We start from the raw sequence: 22527 nt of genomic DNA, 5'->3' as shown, positions 1-22527 counted from the left end.
ATATCTATCTTCCACAATACTCTGAATTTTTTCCAGCAGACAAGAAGCTCTTCTACCTTATTACTCAACCCTCTTGTATTGTGATAAAATAAGCTAACCTTACTTTTCTGTGGATTTTTTAACAGTTTGTGGGACTCTTCAGTTATGTTTTAATTTTCTTCACAAGATGATGCCTGAATCCTGAAAAACCCAAAAAATGATACCACCCTGACAACAGTAATCACAGGGATTTTGCTTTGTGTGATACGGCCCCCTGCACATTTTCTTTTGCAAGAAACTCAGCCAACCTATCTTTCCCTCTCTTATTCTGGTAAAGGATGAGTCTAACAGATCCCCATCTCCCAACTATAGCAATACGCACAGCAGTCGTATGAGACATGCAGAGGACTACACAACTCCATGTTCATGTAGCTAACAGGAGAGTTATCCAGGGCTGGTCAGGGTGCTACAGGAGTCCACAAAACTCGCACTTGTGTATAAAGTTGCAACTCCTATTCCATCCAAGTCACCCTCATCGCTACAATTTCTGTAAGAGCACTGCCCATAAATGGCAAGGTTCTAGGTTGAAGTCCCTGCTAGGAAGTTTCATAACAGCATACACAGCATTGCAGAATGGAAGATTCATTTTTAAACTGATGATCTGATGGAGAAAAAGTCAAATTAATGTCTCACTGTGTATGATCATCTGTTTATGATTTAAAAGCTTCTTTTGCTCCCTTTTGTTAAACAAAAAATACATGGACAGTATTTTTCATCAACTCAAGAAGCTGTTGAATACCTCCAAAACCATGTTTCTGAATTACCAACATGAGAGTCAAAATAACGTTTCCATAGTTGGTTTGAATGGGTGCAAAAGTGTATAGATCTTAATGGCACATATTTTGAGAAACACTATAAAGATTTTTACCTAAAAATGGTTTTCATACTTTGTTTTTGTAAAAACTTATAAGGCAGCTATTGTATTACTGTCTCAACCCTTTCAAATTACTTGTCTGTTGATCTCATTAAAGAAAAATGCAGATCATCTTTCAGTATTAGAAGAAAGAAGGGGAGGTCATTAGAATGAATACTGACATAATCATCTGTGACATATGCAGTGATCAAAGTTTTGTTTATTTCATTGTTGCAAATTTTTTTCAAAAGTGATTGCTAGTTTGAGCCATTATACCCAGTGAATCTTAATATGGACCTCATTGATCTAAAACAGTAACCACTTGCAAAAAACGCATACAACCTGCCACAACTAAATGAAGAAAATTTTGAGATCATTAGAGACAGATTACGGAGAAAACATAACCTATGAATGGAAAAGAATGGAGAAGAAAAATCAGCATTGTCTTTTTCATAGGGGCCAAACTGGCAGTTTATTAAACATGTCTCATGATAATCTTTTGTTTCAATTAAACAATTGTACACACATTTATAAGACTTGAGTGAACTGGAATTTCCATTTTCTATTTCTTTATTTTTTTTAATAAATCATACAAAAGTTTAACAATGGTACAAAATATACACAGTCAGTTTCTGAAGTAGAACATTTGTCTTTCCGCACACATAAAATGGCAATTTTAATTCAAAATTTTAAACTTTACTGACCCACTGCAGCACAAATTAAATTGTTCACTAGTTGTGATCTTTCTTTTGCTGCAGAAATGCAGTTCTGCAATTGCATTTCTAATAACGGTGTTCCCCCTGGTTTGTGAACAGAGCTTAACTGGTCTCCCTGAATGACAATACTCAGGACTCCACTGGCCATACTTTCTTCCTCATTTGTTGGATCAGCAATCACAATGTCACTGGAAAAATAAACATATATTGGCAAAATCTTTAGAGTGCAAACACACACACACACACACACACACACACACACACACAGGGTGGTCCATTGATCATAACCGGGCCAAATATCTCAAGAAATAAGCGTCAAATGGAAAAACTACAAAGAATGAAACTTGTCTAGCTTGAAGGGGGAAACCAGATGGCGCTATGGTTGGCCCGCTAGATGGCGCTGCCATAGGTCAAACGGATATCAACTGCGTATTTTTAAATAGGAACCCCCATTTTTTATTACATATTCGTGTAGAACATAAAGAAATATGAATGTTTTACGTTGGACCACTTTTTTCCCTTTCTGATAGATGGCACTGTAACAGTCACAAACATATGGCTCACAATTTTAAACAAACAGTTGGCAACAGGTAGGTTTTTTAAAATTAAAATACAGAACGTAGGTACGTTTGAACTTTTATTTCGGTTGTTCCAATATGATACATGTATCTTTGTGAACTTATCATTTCTGAGAACGCATGCTGTTACAGCATGATTACCTGTAAATACCACATTAATACAATAAATGCTCAAAATTATGTCCGTCAACCTCAATGCCTTTGGCAATACGTGTAACGACATTCCTCTCAACAGCGAGTAGTTCGCCTTCCGTAATGTTCGCACATGCATTGACAATGCGCTGACGCATGTTGTCAGGTGTAGTCAGTGGATTACAATAGCTAATATCCTTCAACTTCCCCCACAGAAAGAAATCCGGGGACGTCAGATCTGGTGAATGTGTGGGTCATGGTATGGGGCTTCGAGGACCAATCCACCTGTCATGAAATATGCTATTCAATACCGCTTCAACTGCACGCGAGCTAGGTGCCGGACATCCATCACTTTGGAAGTACATCGCCATTCTGTCATACAGTGAAACATCTTGTAGTAACATCAGTAGAACATTACGTAGGAAATCAGCATACACTGCACTATTTAGATTGCCATAGATAAAATGGGGGCTAATTACCCTTCCTCCCATAATGCCGCACCATACATTAACCAGCCAAGGTTGCTGATGTTCCACTTGTCGCAGCCATCGTGGATTTTCCATTGCCCAATAGTGCATTTTATGCCAGTTTACGTTACCGCTGTTGGTGAATGACGCTTCGGCGCTAAATAGAACGTGTGCAAAAAATCTGCCATCGTCCTGTAATTTCTCTTGTGCCCAATGGCAGAACTGTACATGACGTTCAAAGTCGTCGCCATGCAATTTCTGGTGCATAGAAATATGGTACAGGTGCCATCAATGTTGATGTAGCATTCTCAACACCGACGTTTTTGAGATTCCCGATTCTCACACAATTTGTCTGCTACTGATGTGCGGATTAGCCGCGACAGCAGCTAAAACACCTACTTAGGCATCATCATTTGTTGCAGGTCATGGCTGACGTTTCACATGTGGCTGAACACTTCCTGTTTCCTTAAATAATGTAACTATTTGGTGAATGGTCCGGACACTTGGATGACGTTGTCCAAGATACCGAGCAGCATACATAGCACACGCCCGTTGGGCATTTTGATCACAATAGCCATACATCAACACAATATTGACCTTTTCCACAATTGGTAAATGGTCCATTTTAACACGGGTAGGCGGAATGTTACGTGATACCACGTACTTAGCGACCGATGACCGTAGCAGTCTGGTCCCTTCAACCACACAAACCAACCAACCACGTACTTATACGTTTGTGACTATTACTGCGCCATCTATCACAAAGCGGAAAAAGTGGTCCAACTAAAACATTCATATTTCTTTACGTACTAGACGAATATGCAATAAAAAAATGGGGTTTCCTATTTAAAGAAATGCAGTTGATATCCATTTGACCTGTGGCAGCACCATCGAGCGGACCAACCATAGCGCCATCACTGCTGGTGAGCAGTGATCTCAGTTGGAGTGGGCAGTAGGTTACAGAACAGGTGTGGGGTGGGAAGGGGGAGGTATAACTGGGTATGGGTGAGTGAGGATGATGTGCTATCTGTGGGAGTGTGCGAGGACATGCTGGGGTAGGAAGGGCTGCAAGAGGAGAGAACCAGCAAAGGGATAAAAGCTATGCAGGTGCAGGTGCGGTGACAGCAGGTGTGTGTGAGATTAGTGTAGAAGCAGGTGGGGTCATGAAATACTATGGGTTGAAGCCAGGAGGTTATTGGAACACCTTCACATTCAGAAAAGCTGATGTTGGTGAAAAACAAATCCAAATGGCACAGGCTGTGAAGCAGTCACCAAAGTCAAGCACACAATGTTTGATGGCATGCTACTATTGGGTGATCTAGCTTGTCTCTTGGGCACATTTTGGCAGTAGGCATTCATTTTGACAGTCAGCTTGTTAGTGGTCATGCCCACGTAGAATAACAAAACGTGGTGCAGATAAGGTGGTAGACCACATGGCTGCTTTCATTGGTGGTCCTGCCTTTGATGGGGTAGGAGATGCCCGTGAGAGGACTGGACTAAATAGTAGTGGAAGGATGTATGGGACAGGCCTTGAACCTAGGTCTGATACTGGGATATGAGTCATAGAGCATATGTTCACAAGCAGGAATGGAAAACGGATGGATGAGGATACTGTATAGGTTGGATGGGCTATAGGCAGAGGAATAACACTGTCGGAGGAATGAGAAGGATAGTAGGGAGGGTATTTCTCATTTCAGGGAAAACAAGGGGTAGTTGAAACACTGGTGGGGGATGTGATTTAGTTGCTCTAGTCTTGGGTGATTCTGAGTCAAAAGGGGGGTGCGTCCTCACTACCTTACTCAACTTACTTCTCCACCTAACCATAATCTGCCCACACTTCAGCAGTTATCCTATGATAACTTTCCAGAACTTTATAATCTCATATCTTGCCTCACTACCATTCCCCAAATCTGTCAATACAGAAACCAACCTCATATCCACAAAAAGAACTGCAATATGCCACCAAAAATTGATCCTACCTGCTTACAAAGGCTCCGGCACTGGGGTTACAAACCATATGGATTACCTCCCTGATGGATTCCACCAGCTTTCAGACACGTCCACCTACAAGTTCCACCACAGTGACCCCATTCTGGAAATCCAGCGTGATTGTTCAGGCTAGATGTGTTTAACGCTTTTGGTTTCTCCATTGCTGATGAGATAAATTTAGTGTACGATCAAGTTCCATATGAGCAACTGGAGACCCCCTGCTCTACATTTTTGCCTTTGTTTTCCCCTGGGCTCGGTTGTGCTACTGCTTTTCGGAATCACATTAACATGAAAGACTCCACATGTTCTCATCTTTTTTGGGCACGGCAGTTGCATGTCACGTTGCGCAACTCTGTCAAGGCCGAATAAGACCACTTGTTGTTGCTTGTCATTTGGCCTATTTCTTGCAGTGAATGGGGTATACCACTGGTCATGATTAGGAAGCCAACGGGTAAGCTTCGCCTCTGTGGTGACTTCAGAGTCATGCAGAGTCTACAATACATAAACATCCTTTGCCCCACCATAACGAGTTACTCGCAAAATTATTAGGCAGCCACTACTTTTCCAAGTTTGATTTGACAAAAGGGTACCTCCAGCTTGCCTTGGATGAGGCCACTTGGCACCTTCTTGTTGTCAATACACATTTTGGCCTATACCAACATCAATGATAGCCTTTTGGTGTCGCTAACACACTCACAATTTTTCAGTATTTTTTAGAATGCTGACAGCCTCTGAGCCTCTGTGTTTGGCTGCATCAATTACCTTGATGATATCCTTGTTTTGAGTTCTTCCTACGGAGACCACTACAATAAAACTGGTTATGGTGAGATAAATGTACTAACGAGGGAACCTCCCCATCGCACCCCCCTCAGATTTAGTTATAAGTTAGCACAGTCGCTAGTCCTTGAAACACTGAACACAGATCACTCGAGAAAACAGGAAGAAGTTGTATGGAACTATGAAAAAAATAAGCAAAATATACAAACTGACTAGTCCATCCGCAAGATAGACAACATCAAGGAGAGGTGAGCTCAGGTTAGCGTGGGCAGCTGCGGAACAAAAGGTTCTTGGTTTAAGTCTTGCCTCGAGGGAAAATTTTACTTTCTTTATTTTCGCAAAGTTATGATCTGTCCGTTCGTTCATTGACGTCTCTGTTCACTATAATAAGTTTAGTGTCTGTGTTTTGCGACCGCACCGCAAAACCATGCGATTGGTAGACGAAAGGACGTGCCCCTCCAATGGGAACCGAAAACATTTGATCGCAGGGTCATAGGTCAACCGATTCCTCCACAGGAAAACACGTCTGATATATTCTATACGACACTGGTGACAGCATGTGCATCACATGACAGGAATATGTTGTCAACCCACCTAACTTGTACACTTGGCGAATGGGTAAAAAGATTCTTCTACCTTGCCCGATTTTCTTGTGGATGTAATAATCACTCCCAAAAAAGTGATGAAAACATGAGAGTTTGTCACATAAACTGCAACAAATGAATGAAACAGTTTCACAGTCACTCAGTTTTTCCTGTGCTCTGTCAAAACATATGTTTTTAACGTTTTCAAATTTTTCCGTGTGTAGACCGTCAAATCCTGCATATGTCCCAGCAAATCTGAACATGTCCTGGAATTTTGGAGAGTGAAGTTGATTTTGTGTGAGTGCCTGCACTTTGATAATTGCCTGAAAATAAAAAATTAAAATTTTTACTCTAGGGAAGACTTGAACCAAGAACCTCTCGTTCCGCAGCTGCTCACGCTAACCACGGGACCACAGCGCTCCTGAGCTCACATTATCCTCTATGGTGCCTACCTTGCACATGGACTACTCAATTTGTATATTATGCTTATTTTTTTCCTAGTTCCACACAACTTCTTCCTGTTTTCTCCATTGATCTGTGTTCAGTTTTTCAAGGCCTATCCACTGTGCCAACTTATAACTAAATCTGAGGGGGGTGCGATGGGGAGGTTCCCTCGTAAGCAACCTTGGATCATATGAAACAACTGATACTGAAAACATAAAAAACCAAAAATCCACTACTACAAGAAAAGAACTTTGCGAAGCAAAATTATACCCTCGACCTCATTTGAATGAAGTAATGATGCTAAGATAGTCAAAATGCTGTATATCACGTAATGAAGAACCGATGAATATTGATTTGTTTAAATCCAAAATTTGTTGGCATAACCATTTTTATTATCTTGTATCAAAATTTTTCTTGCATTTTATGCTCTCAATTTTTTTTTGTTTTTTTTTGGGGGGGTTGGGGCAGTTGTAATAAAACTGGTTATGATGAGATAAATGTAGTAACCGACCTTGAATGATATGAAAGGACCGATACCATACTGAAAACAGAAACAAAAAATCCACTACTACACAGCTGCTTAAATGTCAACTTTAATACACACTTAATGTAATTACAACAATGATTACAGACTTCTCAACAACAATAAACAATTATTTACATTTTATTTATGAAATATATGTTCCAAAGATGATTCTGCATAAACAGACTGATATATGATAGTAATTTCTTTGCTGCATGTTGTTACAGGTAAATCTCTGTATTTATTGTTCAGTTGGTTGTACAAGTTTGAAGTGCGAGGGTGAAGTACAAGCTATGTGTGTTACATTGATTTGTATTGTGAAGTGAAATGACTGAAAATATACATGTTATTTACCAGAAAGTCCACCATGTGTTTACATGATTTCGTGAAGCAACCCAGTTATCCTCTAGATGCCCATAAAAAGTTAAACCAAAGAAAGAAAGTTGATACAGAGCAGTCGACTCACAACAATGAAGAGAAACAAAAAAGATGAGTATTATTAATAAAACTGGTTATTTAAATTCAACCGTAGGGATCTCTCGCTGCAGTGTGTCACTGTCTGTGTGGCAAATGCTGTGAAAATATGACCAGCCACCCAAATCAGTAACTTACTTAAAGAATTAATGGTTTGACTTTGGGCAACAAGAAGGTGAAGATGGTCAGACCACCTTATCAATCTCCAATCATTTTCTTCTGTTTTGCATTCTGCAGGTCGAAGTGCAATCTTGCCAAATCTCAATTTTTTTCAGCTGTCACTTGAGTACCTAGGTTTTGAGGTTTCTTGCACATGGGTCAAGCTGTTGCGTCACAACATTGACGCAACTGCGGCTTTACCGTGGCTGACCTCTGTTAAGAAACTACAAGTGTTTCTAGGTAAAGTTGCATACTGCCATAAATTTTTACCTGACTCTGTAACTGTTGCTCAGCCCCTGCATGCGCTTTTGCATAAAAATGTTCTTTTTTTCTGGTTTGCAAGCTTGTGACCAAGTATTCACTTTGCTTAAACCTGAGCTTGAATCTGTCCTGTGTCTCACCACTTTTCAGCCAGGTCAGCGTCTCATGTTGGCTACAGATGCCTCTCAGCATCTTCTTGGCACTATGTTGGTTCACAAATACACGAACAGGTTGAATGACCCATTGCTTACACTTCTAAGACTTTAGCTTCTGCTCAGCAGTAGCATTCTCAGATTGAAAAGGAGGCTTTACCAATTGCATTCACCCTCAAGAAATTTCACATCCTCCTGTGTGGTTCTAAGTTCTATTTAATCATGGATCACAAGCTGCTGGCTGCTGTTTTTAAGTCTTCGACTTTCATGCCAGACAAGGCAGCACATTGTTTGCTGTGGTGGGCTCTTTTCCTCTTCTGTTATCATTATCTTCTGTTATTATTAGAAGATCCATTACAAACCAACAGCGCAACACACTAATGCCAATGCCTTATCCTGTTTTCTGATTGGGCCGGATCCATCATTCAATCAGGATGAGTTGTTTCATTTCTATTTAGATACTGAGAACCAGAACACAGACCATGGTTTTCCGATCACTAGTGCCACAATAGCCATTGCCGCAGATCGTGTACTTAGTCGGATCCTCTCTTTCTAATTGCTTCTCTCCCCAGCATCATACTCCTGTGTTTGATGTGGCTCTTTTGTTAGCTATGGAGGAAAGTGCTCCCCATGTTGTGATTCCCAATTCCTTATGCCATACTATTAATGCATGTCAGTCACTGGGGTCCGCTTGTACCAAAGCTTTCGCCCACCAGCATGTGTACTGGCCAGGCATAGATGGGGGACATTATACACCTTATCACTGCTTGCAGTCGCTGCATTCAGCAACATGCCGCCTCGTGCGCATCTTTTTGTCCCTGGCCGATGCTGCAGTGCCCATGAGAGCGTCTCCAAGTCAATTTTGCTGGGCCCTTCCTAAATCAGCATTGGCTCACTGTAGTGGATGCCTATTCCAAGTTTCCCTTTGTGGTACCTTGTCTGTCACGTCCACAGTGGCCACTCTTTTGGCCCTGTCTAAGATTTATGCAATTGAGGGTCTTACATATACCACAACTCTCCCCCCCCCTCCCTCCTTCATTCTCAATCTAATGGTGAGGCTGAGTGCACAGGTCGGACATTTAAAATTCAGGTGCAGAAATATGTATGTGGCTGGTTCCTTGTAGCTGCTTTGGTCTATTTCTTGAGTTCATACTGTTTCACATTCCTGGGGGACAAGAGCCTGGCAGAACTGTTGCATGGACACCAGCCACGGATCCCCCTTCACCTGTGGCATCTGATGCTGCTTTGCCAGGTCTGCGATGGTTCTGGCCAAGTGCAATGGTCTGGGCTTATTGATTTGGCCACAGGCCAAATTGGACTCCTGCCATCATCAAGCAATGCTGGGGCTGGCACCTATGCATCGTCCACACTCCTGATGGGCAGATGTCCTGCCATTTTGACCAGCTACAGTTGCACTAGGCAGGTTGTGTTCCGGTGGGTCCACCACCTTCCCTGCACCCACCAACACCAGTTCATGTATCACGCCGAAGTGGGGGTTGCTGCCTGGCAGATTGCTGCCTGGGATCCCTGCCTCTGCCCCCACTCCTCGACTGCCGTTGCGAGTGCAGCCCCCACTGCACCTGATGCTGCAGGCACCGCCGTCTCCATTGCTGGGTCCTGAGAAGCCATTGTATTTTCTTCCCAGCATAAGGAAACATTAGGGAGATGTAATCAAAAGAATGGCTGAAAATGAAACAGACAGAATTCCTCCAGAAGCTTTCAAACTATCTTGCTTAATTGCTACCATTCCTCCAACATGCACTTCAGTTGACAAGAGTTTTTCTTAAGAGCATAAAAATGTATTTGAGCAACAGTACGACACAAGACTGCCTATCATGTCTTGTTTGTAACTCAATTGAAACACCAATATGCTTCGTCGAGATGCATGGTATGATGTTGTCAGCAAATTATTTGGGAAGGAGGAGGATTGTCATGCTAACCTACTTTACATGTAACAATGCTCAAATGTCCTATCTAACAGTTCATTTGTACATAAAAGTGTCATTATTATTATTATTATTATTATTATCATTATCATCAGTACTAGTAATAGTAATGTTGGAGGTGATTGGTGTTGGTGGTGGAGTTGGCAGCAGCCTTGAGGGGCACTAGGTATGCTTGCATTAAAAGAGAAGGAAAGGAAATTTTCCATTGTGTTTCCTGGCCTCCCCAGAATTTATGCCCATGATCTGCCACTGGTGTCAAGAATAAATTTCAAACAATATATCATTGTAAGAAGTACATGGCGGTCAAAAAGAATTTTCTGTTGTCAGTAGCTTTCAATATGAGTACGAGAAGCAGTAAAGAGGTCATCATTAACAAAGAGTGACAAATTGTCATACAGAAATTGAGTAATATTTAAATTATGTTCGGTCATGGGTTTACTTGACCATAAGTAAATTTGAGCTACAGGGTGAGATATGGAAAAAAAAAAGTTGTTAAAGAGTAGGCTAATTTACAAAAATAGCGTCAGGAAATTCCAGCAGGCTGTAATAACTTTAATAGTAAAGGAGACAGCTCACTGAACAATAAAGTCACTCAGTCATCATCAAGCACACAAGAAAGAATGAACACTTTGCCAGCTTTGGACGAATCCTTTAGAAAGCTAAGGTGCGCTCGTGCACAACCTATGCAGCTACATTGTGTCAGCTGAACAGACATTCAAAGACAAGACATATATGAGACAGTATATTGGTACAGGAATGGGAAACTATTTGGTCCAAATAAAACATCATTACAATAGTAAAAGATGGAATAACTCTCATATTACTTGAAATTCCTCTCATTTCATTTGCTTTTCCAAAATTTTAAGTTAATGTTCCTGCTCTGAAAATGTTTTGTTTACTACAATTTTTCATCTGATAGTTTCATAGGTTTTACCCGTCTGTTTACTACCTCCTTCCCACCCTCCCTTCCAACACCAACTGGTTTCAATTCAGTTTCAGCTTCGGTTCTGTACAGTGTGGAAAAAGCTTGGAAGTGAACATTGTATGAACAAAGGTAGAATTTTCATTCATTGTCACATACTGTAGCAAATCCCAGTTATACACTATGTGATCAAAAGCATCCGGACACCTGGCTGAAAATGGCTTACAAGTTCATGGCGTCCCCCATCGGTAATGCTGGAATTCAATATGGTGTTGGCCCACCCTTAGCCTTGATCGCAGCTTCCACTCTTGCAGGCATACATTCAATCAGGTGCTGGAAGGTTTCTTGGGGAATGGCAGCCTATTCTTCACGGAGTGCTGCACCGAGGAGAGGTATCAAAGCTGGTCGGTGAGGCCTGGCATGAAGTCGCCATTCCAAAACATCCCAAACGGGTTCTATAGTACTCAGGTCAGGACTGTGCAGACCAGTCCATTACAGGCATGTTATTGTTGTGTAACCACTCGACCACAAGCCGTGCATTATGAACAGGTGCTCGATCATGTTGAAAGACGCAATCACCATCTCCGAATTGCTCTTCAACAGAGGGAAGCAAGAAGGTGCTTAAAATTTCAATGTAGGTCTGCACTGTGATAGGGCCACACCAAACAGCAAGGGGTGCAAGTCCTCTCCATGAAAAACACGACCACACCATAACACCACTGCCTCCGAATTTTACTGTTGGCACTACACTCGCTAGCAGATGACGTTCACCGGGCATTCGCCATACCCACACCCTGCCGTCGGATTGCAATGTTGTGTACCATGATTTGTCACTCTACACATTGTTTTTCCAATGTTCAATTGTCCAATGTTTATGCTCCTTACACCAAGTGATGCTGTGTCTGGCATTTACTGGTGTGATGTGTGGCTTATGAGCAGCCGCTCGACCACGAAATCCAAGCTGTCTTGCCTCCCACCTAACTGTCATAGCACTTGCAGTGGATCCTGGCCAGTTTGGAATTCCTGTGTGAAGGTCTGGATAAATGTCTGCCTATTACAGATTATGACCCTCTTCAATTGTCAGTGGTCACTTATCAGCCAACAGACGATGTCGGCCTGTACACTTTTGTGCTGTGTGTGCTCCTTCACGTTTCCATTTCACTGTCACAGCAGAAACAGTGGACCAAGGAAAGTTTAGGGGTGTGGAAATCTCGCGTACAGACATATGACACAAGTGACAGCCCATCACTTGACCACGTTCGAAGTCTGTCAGTTCCGCGGAGCACCCAAGATCTGCTCTCTCACAATGTCTAATAACTACTTAGGTTGCTTATATGGAGTACCTGGGAGTAGGTGGCAGCACAATGCACCTAATGGGAAAAATGTATGTTTTTGCAGGTGTCCGGATACTTCTGATCACATAGTGTATGCCTTTCATTTCTCGTCTGTGGGAACTTCTAAAGGTTTGAAGAACCAAGTGGTTAAATGTCATTATATTTACTATTTCCAGACATTCATTTTCCTCCTTTCCCACACAGGTCGAGGTGTTTGCAAATGAATGTCTATAAGAAAATCAACACAAAATGAAAATACAATCAAATGTAAATATGATAATGGGAAGTTCTGGGTGGTATTGAAACAATGGAAGGCAGAAGGTGAGGCACTGAACAGTCAATACACACATAAACAAGACAAAATTGTGATCCTGCCTCTGATAGGGTAAGATATTTCTGTGAAGGGACTGGAATAGGACATGCTGAACAGATACATACAATAGGTCATACACCTGGGTGCTCCAAAAGCATATGCCCCATGCAACAGGGAGTTGGGTGCAGGTGTGGCATAAGAATGGAGCTGGATATTTTGTAGATTGGGTAGGTGGCAAAATACTACGATGGGAAAGGTAGGAAGGATTGTGAATATGATGTTCCCCACTTCTGGGCATGATGGTAGGTAGCTGAAGCTCTGGCCAAGAATGTGGTTAAGCTGTCCCACTCTAGGGTTATTGGGTAAAGAAAGAAGTGCTCCTTTGTAGGTGGATCATGAGGGTGGTCGGAGGATTAGGGATATGTGGTATAGCATGGACTAGGTTTGGATGACAGTGCCTGCTGATAAGACCTTACTATATAATAATACTGAGTAATGGAGCACTTGTCACTGCAGATGCACCATCCATGGTGGCCTGACTGTATGAGAGAGACATTTTAGTGCAGTTTTTTTTTTATGGTTTTAGGGCGCAGAACTGCTACAGTCATTAGCGTCCAGTCTGTGACTTAGGAAAAGGTTAAAAAAAAAAAAAAAAATTTGAAAAATCAGCAGCAATGGGAGCAAAACTCAAGAAAGTGGGGAAACTAAAAAACAGAAGGAAATCTTAGAAAACCACTATAGAAGGGGGGGAGGGGGTTGTTTGTCCCCAAAAGGAGCTTCAAATGACTGACGTCATCTCACTGACACTAATAACCTCAAGAACGTGATCGGCGTGTCATCTGCTAAAATCGAAGGTATATCAGGTGACAGCTGTAGACTGGCGTGTAACGGAGTCAAATAGGGGCACTCAAGCAAAAGGTGTCTCACCGTTCACGGTTGAGAGCAGTGGGGACAAAGCGGGGGAGGATCGCCACTTAAAAGATGTTAATGGCTAAAAAGACAGTGCCATATCTGGAGTCTAGTTAAAATTTCCTCATCCCAACAACAAGGTCGGGAACAAGAGGTCCAAGCACAGGGAAGAGCTTTCACGTCCCGCAGTTTATTATTGGAAGTGTAGACCAACGTGCATGCCATAAAAGAGCAACACGATGACATAAAACTCTCTGTAGATTGGCGAAGAGAACCATGTGAACAGCAGGCTGAAGAAGATATACTGCAGCCTTGGCTGCTATATCAGCTGCATTGTTTCCACGGATACCAACGTGTCCTGGGATCATGAGGAACGCCACAGAGACGCCTCCCAAGTAGAGCAAGTGGAGGCAGTTCTGAATCCAGTGGACCAGAGGGTGGACAGGGTAGAGAGCTTGGAGACTGAGGAGAGAGCTGAGCGAATCTGAACATATAATATACTGTATCCGCTGATGGTGACGGATGTATTAGACAGCCTAGAGAACAGTAAAAACCGAACACTGGTCAAAAAGCCGAAATCGATTAGGGGTGTTTCCAACAATATAGGCACTCCCAACACCAAATGATGTTTTTGAGCCATCAGTGTACATAAATGTGGCATCATTCATTTGTGCGCATAGAGCAGCAAATGCCCAATGATAAACGAGAGAAGGTGTACCATCCTTGGGACACTGACAAAGGTCACAGAGCAGGCAGGTCCGGGGGTGGAAGCAAGGCGGTGCTGTACCCAAAGTTGTCAAGAAAGTTTTAGGAAAGTGGAAGGAAAGAGAACATAGCAGTTGACGGAAGCGGACTCCTGTTGTAGTAGAGAGGAAGGGCGGCCTGCATACCCTAAATCCAATGAGGCATCGAAAAAAAGGTCACGGGCCGAATTAGCAGGCATGGAAGACAGATGGCTAGCATAGCGACTCGGAAGGACAGCTCGCCAATTGGACAGCGCAGGTTCAGCAGTCTCAGCATAAAGGCTTTCTACCGGGCTGGTGTAAAAAGCTCCAGATGCTAAACGCAATCCACGGTGGTGGATAGAGTCGAGACACCGAAGAACAGACGGCCAAGCAGAGGAGTAAACCATGCTTTCATAGTCCAATTTCGAGCACACTAAGGCGTGATAGAGGCGGAGAAGGACCACTCGGTCCGCTCCGCAGGAGGTACCATTCAGGACACGGATGGTGTTACGGGATCACAGACAGCGAGCCGAAAGATAGGAAACGTGGGAGGATCAGAACAGTTTTCTGTCAAACATAAGACCCAAGAATTTAGCGACAACCATGCCTAGATGTAGGGAAGGTGGAAGAAACTCCGTACAACGCCAAAAATTGACACAAACGGTCTTACTGGGAGAAAAGCTGAAGCTGGTTTTGATGCTCCAAGAGTGGAGGCGATCGAGGCATCCTTGAAGATGTCGTTCAAGAAGACTGGTCCATTGAGAGCTGTAGTAGATCGCAAAATCGTCTACAAAGATGGAGCCCGAGACATCGGGAAGGAGACAATCCATAATTGGATTTATGGCAATGGCAAACAGTACAACGCTTAGCACGGAGCCCTGGGGTATCCCGTTTTCTTGGGAGAAAGTACGGGAGAGTGTAGTGTTCACCTGCACTTTAAATGTGCACTCTGCCATAAATTCATGAATAAAAAGGGGCAGCCGACCACGAAAGCCCCAAGAGAACAGTGTATGGAGGATGCCTGTCCTCCAACAGGCATCGTATACTCTTTCCAGATCAAAAAATATTGCTAATGTTGGGCGTTTCCTGAGAAAATTGTTCATGACACAAGTGGAGAGAGCAAAGATGATCAACTGCAGAACGATGCTTTCGGAAACCACATTTGGCAGGTGTTAAAAGGTTTCGGAACTCCAGCCACCAAGCTAAACGGCAATTCACCATACGCTCCAAAACCTTACATACACTACTCGTGAGAGAAATGGGGCGATAGCTAGATGGGAGATGTTTGTCCTTTCCAGGTTTCGGAACAGGAATGAAGATAGCTTCCCGCCGTCTGGGAAAAGTACTGTTGGTCTAAATTCGATTATAAAGGTGAAGGAGGTAGCGCAGACAATGGTATGATAAATGCGGCAACATTTGGATGTGGATACCATCCGGTCCTGGGGCGGAAGAGAGAGAAGAAGAGAGTGCGTGTTGGAGTTCCCACATGGAGAAAACAGTATTATAGCTTTCGCTATTTTGAGGGGAGAAAGCAAGAGATTGCTTGTTGGAGTTCCCACATGGAGAAAACAGTATTATAGCTTTCGCTATTTTGAGGGGAGAAAGCAAGAGGTTGCACTTCCACTGCACGTTTCTTCGGGAGAACAGCTGGCGGTAATTTGAAGAGCTCGAAATCTCAGCAAAGTGTTGACCCAATGAGTTAGAAATTGCGACGAGGTCCATTAAGGTATCATGCGCGACAGTGAGCCCAGAGATCAGGGAGAAACTAGGCACGCCAGATAACCGTCAAATTCGACTCCAAACTTCGAAGGAGGAAGTGAAGGTGTTAAAAGAGCTAGTAAAGAAGTCCCAGCTTGCCTTCTTGCTATCGTGAATGACACGACGGCATCGCGCACGTAACTGCTTATAGCGGATACAGTTGGCGGAAAATGCGAAGAGTACGTCGCCGCTCATGTATTGCATCATGGCACGCCTCGTTCCACCAAGGAACTGGGGGGCGCTGGGGCAAATTGGAGGTGTGAGGTATTGAAGGTTCCACGGCTGTAAGAATAACTTCCGTAATACGAGTGACCTGATCATCGACGCAAGGAAAGTGACGGTTATCAAATGTCGCTAGAGACAAAAAAAGTGTCCAATTAGCTTGAGCAAAATTCCAGCATCTCGGGTGCATAAATGGCAGCTGTGGCTGCAATCTGAGGATACATGGAAAATGGTCACTCGAGTGTGTATCAGCAAGAGCGAACGATTCAAAGCGTCGAGCTAGCTGTACAGTACCGACCGAAAGGTCCAAATGAGAGAAATTTGTCGTGGAGGCCTACAAAAATGTAGGGTTCCCAGTGTTGAGGCAAACAAGATCCACTTGGTGGAAGACATCAATCAATAGGGAGCCTCACGGACAAGGATGCGGAGATCCCCAAAGCGGGTGGTGGGCATTGAAATCCCTAACCAACAAATAAGGGAGTGGGAGCTGACCAAGGAGATGAAGGATATCAGCTCTTGCCATTGGTGTGGACGATGGAATGTATACAGTACAAAGAGACAAGGTGTATCCAGAAAGGGAAAGACAAACAGCAACAGCTTGGAAGGAACTGTTTAAGGGGATTGGGTGATAATGGACAGTATCACGGAGAAGAATCACGTGTCCTCCATGTGCTGGAGTGCCATCAACAGAAGGGAGATCAAACCAGACTGACTGGAAATGAGGGAAAACAAAGTGATTGTGGGGGCACAGCTTTGTTTCCTAAAGACAGAAGATGACCGGCGAGTAGGATCGAACCGATTGGTTCTAATGCCACGGATATTCCACTGGCTAACGGACATAGGGTGGACAGAAAAGGAAAGAATCTTACCACAGTTGCTCTCAACTCAACAACTGCTGAGAGCTGGCGGCTGACAGTGTGGAACAGCATTCAGCTGAAGGCAGAAGATCCTGATCCTTAGGTTGTTTGGGAGCAGCTCCCGCCACCAGCGATCGGCCGGTTGATCGGCCCCCAGCAGTGCGCCTTGGCGACACAGAAGATGGCCGAGGGCAGTTACCGCCAGGTGGCGCTGTAGATGAGACACGCCGTGGCAGAGGAGGAGAGGAACTGGGTTTCTTATGAGCCTTCTTGGAAACAGGACGTTGCGATGAGGGAGAAATCGATGGTTGTGAAGTAGGGGTACGTAAAAAATCTTCGCGAGTAGGCTCTTTTTTGGAAGCCCGAGTGTCTGATTTTTGGGCTCGTGATTTAGCAGCAGCCAATGAAGGGTGAACCGTAGAGTGAGCAGGTGATAGTGGGGAGGTGGAACAGGTGATCTTTGCACTGGCCAATCTGACGACTGTGGCACTAAAGGTGAGATCACACGTCCACGTGGCTGCCTCCTTAGTAGGCCGAGGAGATGCAAGGACAGTGCTATATTTACCTGTGGGAGGCACAGTTGGTTTTCGACTGGTGAATAACTTACAAGCAGCAAATGTTGACACCTTTTCCTTCACTCTGATTTCCTGAATAAGCTGTTCATCTTTGAAAATGGGGCAATCTCAGGAAGTAGCGTGGTCACCTATATAGTTGATGCAACGAAGGGATGGAGGTGGACAAGCACCATCATGGACATCCTTGCCACACGTAACGCATTTGGCCAGATTGGAACACGACTGGCTGGTATGATTAAACCGCTGACACCGATAACAATGCATAAGATTGGGGATGTAAGGGCGAACTGAAATTATCTCATAGCCCGCTTTTATGTTCGACGGAAGTTGAACTCTGTCAAATGTCAAGAAGATAGTACGGGTTGGAATCAAGTCCTTGTCAACCCTTTTCATGACTCAATGAACAGCCGTTACGCCCTGGTCAGAAAGGTAGTATTGAATTTCCTCGTCGGACAATCTGTCGAGGGAGCATGTATAAATCACCCCGTGTGATGAATTTAAAGTGCAGTGCACTTTCACCTGGACAGGGAAGGTGTGAGGTGTGTAGTAGTGAAGTTCGCAGCAATTTTTGTGACTGGAGGGCACTGACTGCTTCTAACAACAAGGTGCCATTTCGTAATCAGGAACAAGACTTTAGAGGACCTGCAATTGCGTTGACACCTTTCTGTATAATGAAAGGGTTGACTGTGGAGAAGTCTTGACCTTCATCTGACTGTGGCATTGATGGAAGAATTGTCCGTGGCTGAGACTCATTTACCTTTCGCTTGTGAGCAGACATAGCAGATGATGAGGAAACCATTACGGAAGTATCCCCCATGATTACCGGCATATCCAATGGGACACTCCTTCCTTGTGGTAGCCCTCTCTGAGGGCACTCCCGCCTTAGGTGATTGTTCACACCTCAGGTCACACCTCGTGAGAAACGGACGGAGGGACCAATCGGCACTTTCGGAAGGTACCAGCTCGGGTAATCACCCCTCCCTGGGCCTGGCTGTTACCAGGGGGTACGTATGTGTCCTACCTGTCTACCCGGGGCAGGGAATTACGCGGTACCCCGTCACAGGCTACGCGTGGGAACGCGTGGGCCATCCTTCAGACACGCACAAGGAGGAAAAAAGAGAAAGGGAGGAACAAAGAAAAGGAAAGGAAAGAAGAGAGGTCTCAAATGCCGCAACAGAGAAGAGGGTAAAGAGAAGAGGCAAGGAAAAGAAAAGGACAAAGGAAGGACAGAGACTTTCCAGCATAGAAAGCGAAGATAGACTGTCTTACAGTTACAAGGGTCCGTCTCCGGACATAGGCACAAAACATACTCCCAGAGGGGGAGAAGGGGAAGGGAAGAGGTGTGGTAGGGGGGGGGGGAGGATTGGGGATGGTTCCAAGATGTGGAAAAAGAAGGTATGCAGCCCGGAAAGGAAAGAGGGCCGCACTAACTTGGGATCCCGTGCTCGCCATGCACGTACCCACAAAAGAGTTGTGGACCCCCTGGGGGGACATTTTTGTGCAAACGAGTTGGCTTGGTATGGACAGATAGTATTATGGAACTATTGGCGAGGTAGAGGCTAATATCCAGAAAGTTGAATAAGTTGTGTGTTATGTATTAATTAGCTCTGAAGGAGATCATCATCCAAAAGCTTAGTAATGTTTTCAATTTTGTTTATGTGTTTACTGATTACTCAGTGCTTCAAGTGTATGGTGAGTTATTTTTATTCCATCCATTTTTACAATTAAATATAGATAGAAAAAGAGTTTTGTGCAACATATGAATATGTGGTGTCTTTTCTTTCGGACATGTCTGAAAGAACAGCAACCACACGGAATCCACAGCTGTGATACATATTATGTAAATTGAAGGTGGATGGTGAGGGTAAGGAAAGAGACAGAACTGATGATATTTGCTGCATTTGGACTTTATGTGGAATCAGTGTGAAGAGTGAAAATGTGTGCCAGAGCGCGACTCGAACCTGGGATCTCCAGCTTACTAGGCAGTTGCGTTAACCACTGAGCCATCTGAACACAGTATTTACTGCAAATGCATGCTCCCCAGCTGGCCCACATTCCCACCTAGCAAGCAGGAGATCCCAGTTTTTGAGTCCCATCTGGCACACATTTTCATTTGTCACTGCCGATTCTGAATAAAGTCCCAATGCAGCTGATATCATCCACTCCTTCCTTTTCCATTCCTTTCTTTATGTAACAATCTGCAAAAAGGAGCAGGAATACAAAAGTAGTAGCAAAATCATCAGGTTTCAGAACAAGAGGTACTTTTACCTGCAAAAAAAGAAAGAAGAAGAAGATGAAGAAGAAGAAGAAGAAGAAGGAGGAGGAGGAGGAGGAGGAAAGATGTCTTGGAGGAAATAAAGTTAAGCATGAATGAATATGGAAGTTCACTGAATTTTCTGGGCAAGAGAGAAAGAGGGAAAATGAAGAAAGATAAACAATGAAACATTAGCAACAGAGGGGATATGTAAACCTAAACAGCTAGAAGTGTTAGAAATGGTAGCTTGTAGGTCCCGGGAGAGATGGATAGACAGTAAATAGAGCCATACAGGAAATCACACATAACTATCAACAAGGTGTAGAAGTGCAAAACGAAATGAAAAGTAAATAAAATTATGAAAATGTAGTAAGGTATAGAAGTTATACAAAGGTAGACACTGATAGGACTAATCAATCTTAAGCTGAGCAAGTAAATAGAACATCTTTCCATTTGCAATGTCCTACCAGAGATTTACTGGTATTGGAAACATGTTCTGCAATAGCATGTTGCTCATAATGAGTACAGATTTTTTTGTACCTGTACACTTGTCCTTTCCTGCAGCACTGTGGTCATCATTTCAACATAAATATAGGATGCATGTCAGCTAGTATATGACATAAGCTGGCTCACAGATGCAACTTCTTTGACTGGGTAGGTCACAGGGATAATAAGACTTGAACCTGTAATTGTATTAATGTGTTAGGAACCGAGATATGAATCATACGATAAGGAAACGGACCAAGGAAAACTGAAAACTGGTCAGTATGTTTCAGTGCTTGAGAGGCAAACATAAAGCTGCTGTAGCTATTATGGGGAGGGTAGTGGGTAGTGTGAGCCTCATTTTAAGAGCACAGAGAGGGACTATAAGTGAGAAGACGCTAGCTCAATATTGTCAGGAGAGAGGTTTAGATCTTGCTTTATTTATGTTTTACATTGTTCCTCTAAATAACTTTCAGAAATGCCATGACATTAACTACAACTAGGTGACAGACAATTTCCTCCAATACAAAGGAAGCAAGATTAAGCTTCAATATTCTGTCAATAAGAAGGGAGGACAGTTTGGGTTGATCAAGGGTGGGAAAGAAATCATCCACGACCTTATCAAAGGAATCATTCTGAAATTCAACTTAACTTCTTAAGCAATAACATGGAAAACCAACATCCAGATGACTGGATGAGAATTTGAAGCATGTTTTTTCTGATTTTACTTTGATCTTTTTCTTCAGTGTTGGTTGCTTGTTAATTGGGGTTGAAGGGACCAAACAGCAAGGTCATCAGTCCCTCGTTTCAAAGGTGGTCCATTTGGACAGATTTACATCTCAGCAAAGTTACAACGATAAAAGGTAAAAGAGTAAAAAACGTAAAAGTGCAGTCGTGTTGTCAATGGTGGAAACAAAAGGGAGGGAAGTCAGCAAGTGGGCAACCCCAAGGCTACGCTAGAGGCAGGAAATATCCCATCTCTGATGCAGTACAGGCAAGACCACCTGCTATTCAAAATCGTTCAACCGCTAGAATGTACAAGTGCGTATTGTAAAAAGAGACTAACCAAATCTTAAAAGCAATAAAAATAGAGTAAAAGGGAGAGAAAAGAGGCTCTTGAACAGGAAGAAGAGTCAGGAATCTCCAAACACCGCTGACAGTGGGAAATACCCCAACCCTCACCGCCCTGCCACTACTCCAAAGGGAGATTAAAAACTTTACGACTGAAAATAAAAGCAACTTTCATGGAGGAAACTGAACCAGTTCAACCTTCTGGGAATTGTCTGCCAATATTAAGGGTAAAGTGCGGGGAAGTCTGTACATAGTATGCAGAGCCAAAAGAAGGGGACATTCCACCAAAATGTGGACTACTGACTGGAAGACTCCACAACCACAAAGTGGGGGTGGCTTATTACGCAAAAGAAAACCATGGGTCAGCCTGGTATGGCCGATGTGGAGACAACACAGGGTGGTCGAGTCCTTTCGGGAGAGGCGAAAGGAAGAATGCTACGGGACAGGTGTCATCTTAAATGTACGGAGATTATTAGGCAGGGAGGTAGCCTCCCAAGAATTGGTCCATGATTGTGCGAAGTGGGACTTGATATGAAGCCATAAATCCACCGCAGGAGGGGTTACAGAAAAGGGGACGGGGTAAGTGACTGCTCCCCCTGCCAAATGATCAGCAAGCTCATTACCTGAGATACACACATGGCCAGGGACCCAAAGGAAGTCAATGGAAGAAGCAGCATGGTGAAGATCAGCAAGACGGTCATGGATGGCTGAGACCAAGGGATGGTGGGGAAAAAACACTGGTCAATAGCCTGAAGGCCACTAATTGAGTCTGTACATAACAATACGCAATTGAGTTGAGACTGTTTAATAAAGGTAAGGGCCTGGGAAATTGCCATCAATTCTGCAGTAAACACCCCACATGCAGTTGGCAGGAGATGATTTTCCATGCCAACAGAGGATGTGAAGGCATATCCCACACAACCAGCAGATTTGGAGCCATCGGTGTAAAAAACAACAGCATCCTGAAACTTCCATAAAATTTGACGGAAAAAACAATGGAAAACCATTGA

General features: G+C 43.5%; 1 protein-coding gene across 3 annotated transcripts in view; it reads right to left on the bottom strand.

Moving 5' to 3' along the window:
* Positions 1-1333: 1333 nt before the first annotated feature.
* Positions 1334-22527, bottom strand: part of LOC126094727 (exosome complex component RRP43-like) — a 117836-nt gene continuing 96642 nt past the window's right edge. For all 3 annotated transcript variants that reach the window (XM_049909273.1, XM_049909275.1, XM_049909274.1), the window contains one exon: positions 1334-1796. In XM_049909273.1, the coding sequence (XP_049765230.1) occupies positions 1589-1796 (208 nt within the window). In that variant the 3' untranslated portion in view covers positions 1334-1588. The remainder of the gene's footprint in view (positions 1797-22527) is intronic.

This window comes from Schistocerca cancellata, chromosome 8 (assembly GCF_023864275.1).
Source record: "Schistocerca cancellata isolate TAMUIC-IGC-003103 chromosome 8, iqSchCanc2.1, whole genome shotgun sequence".
Lineage (NCBI taxonomy): Eukaryota > Metazoa > Arthropoda > Insecta > Orthoptera > Acrididae > Schistocerca > Schistocerca cancellata.
Note: the sequence above shows the minus strand (reverse complement) of the source record. Positions and strands in the feature narration are given on the sequence as shown.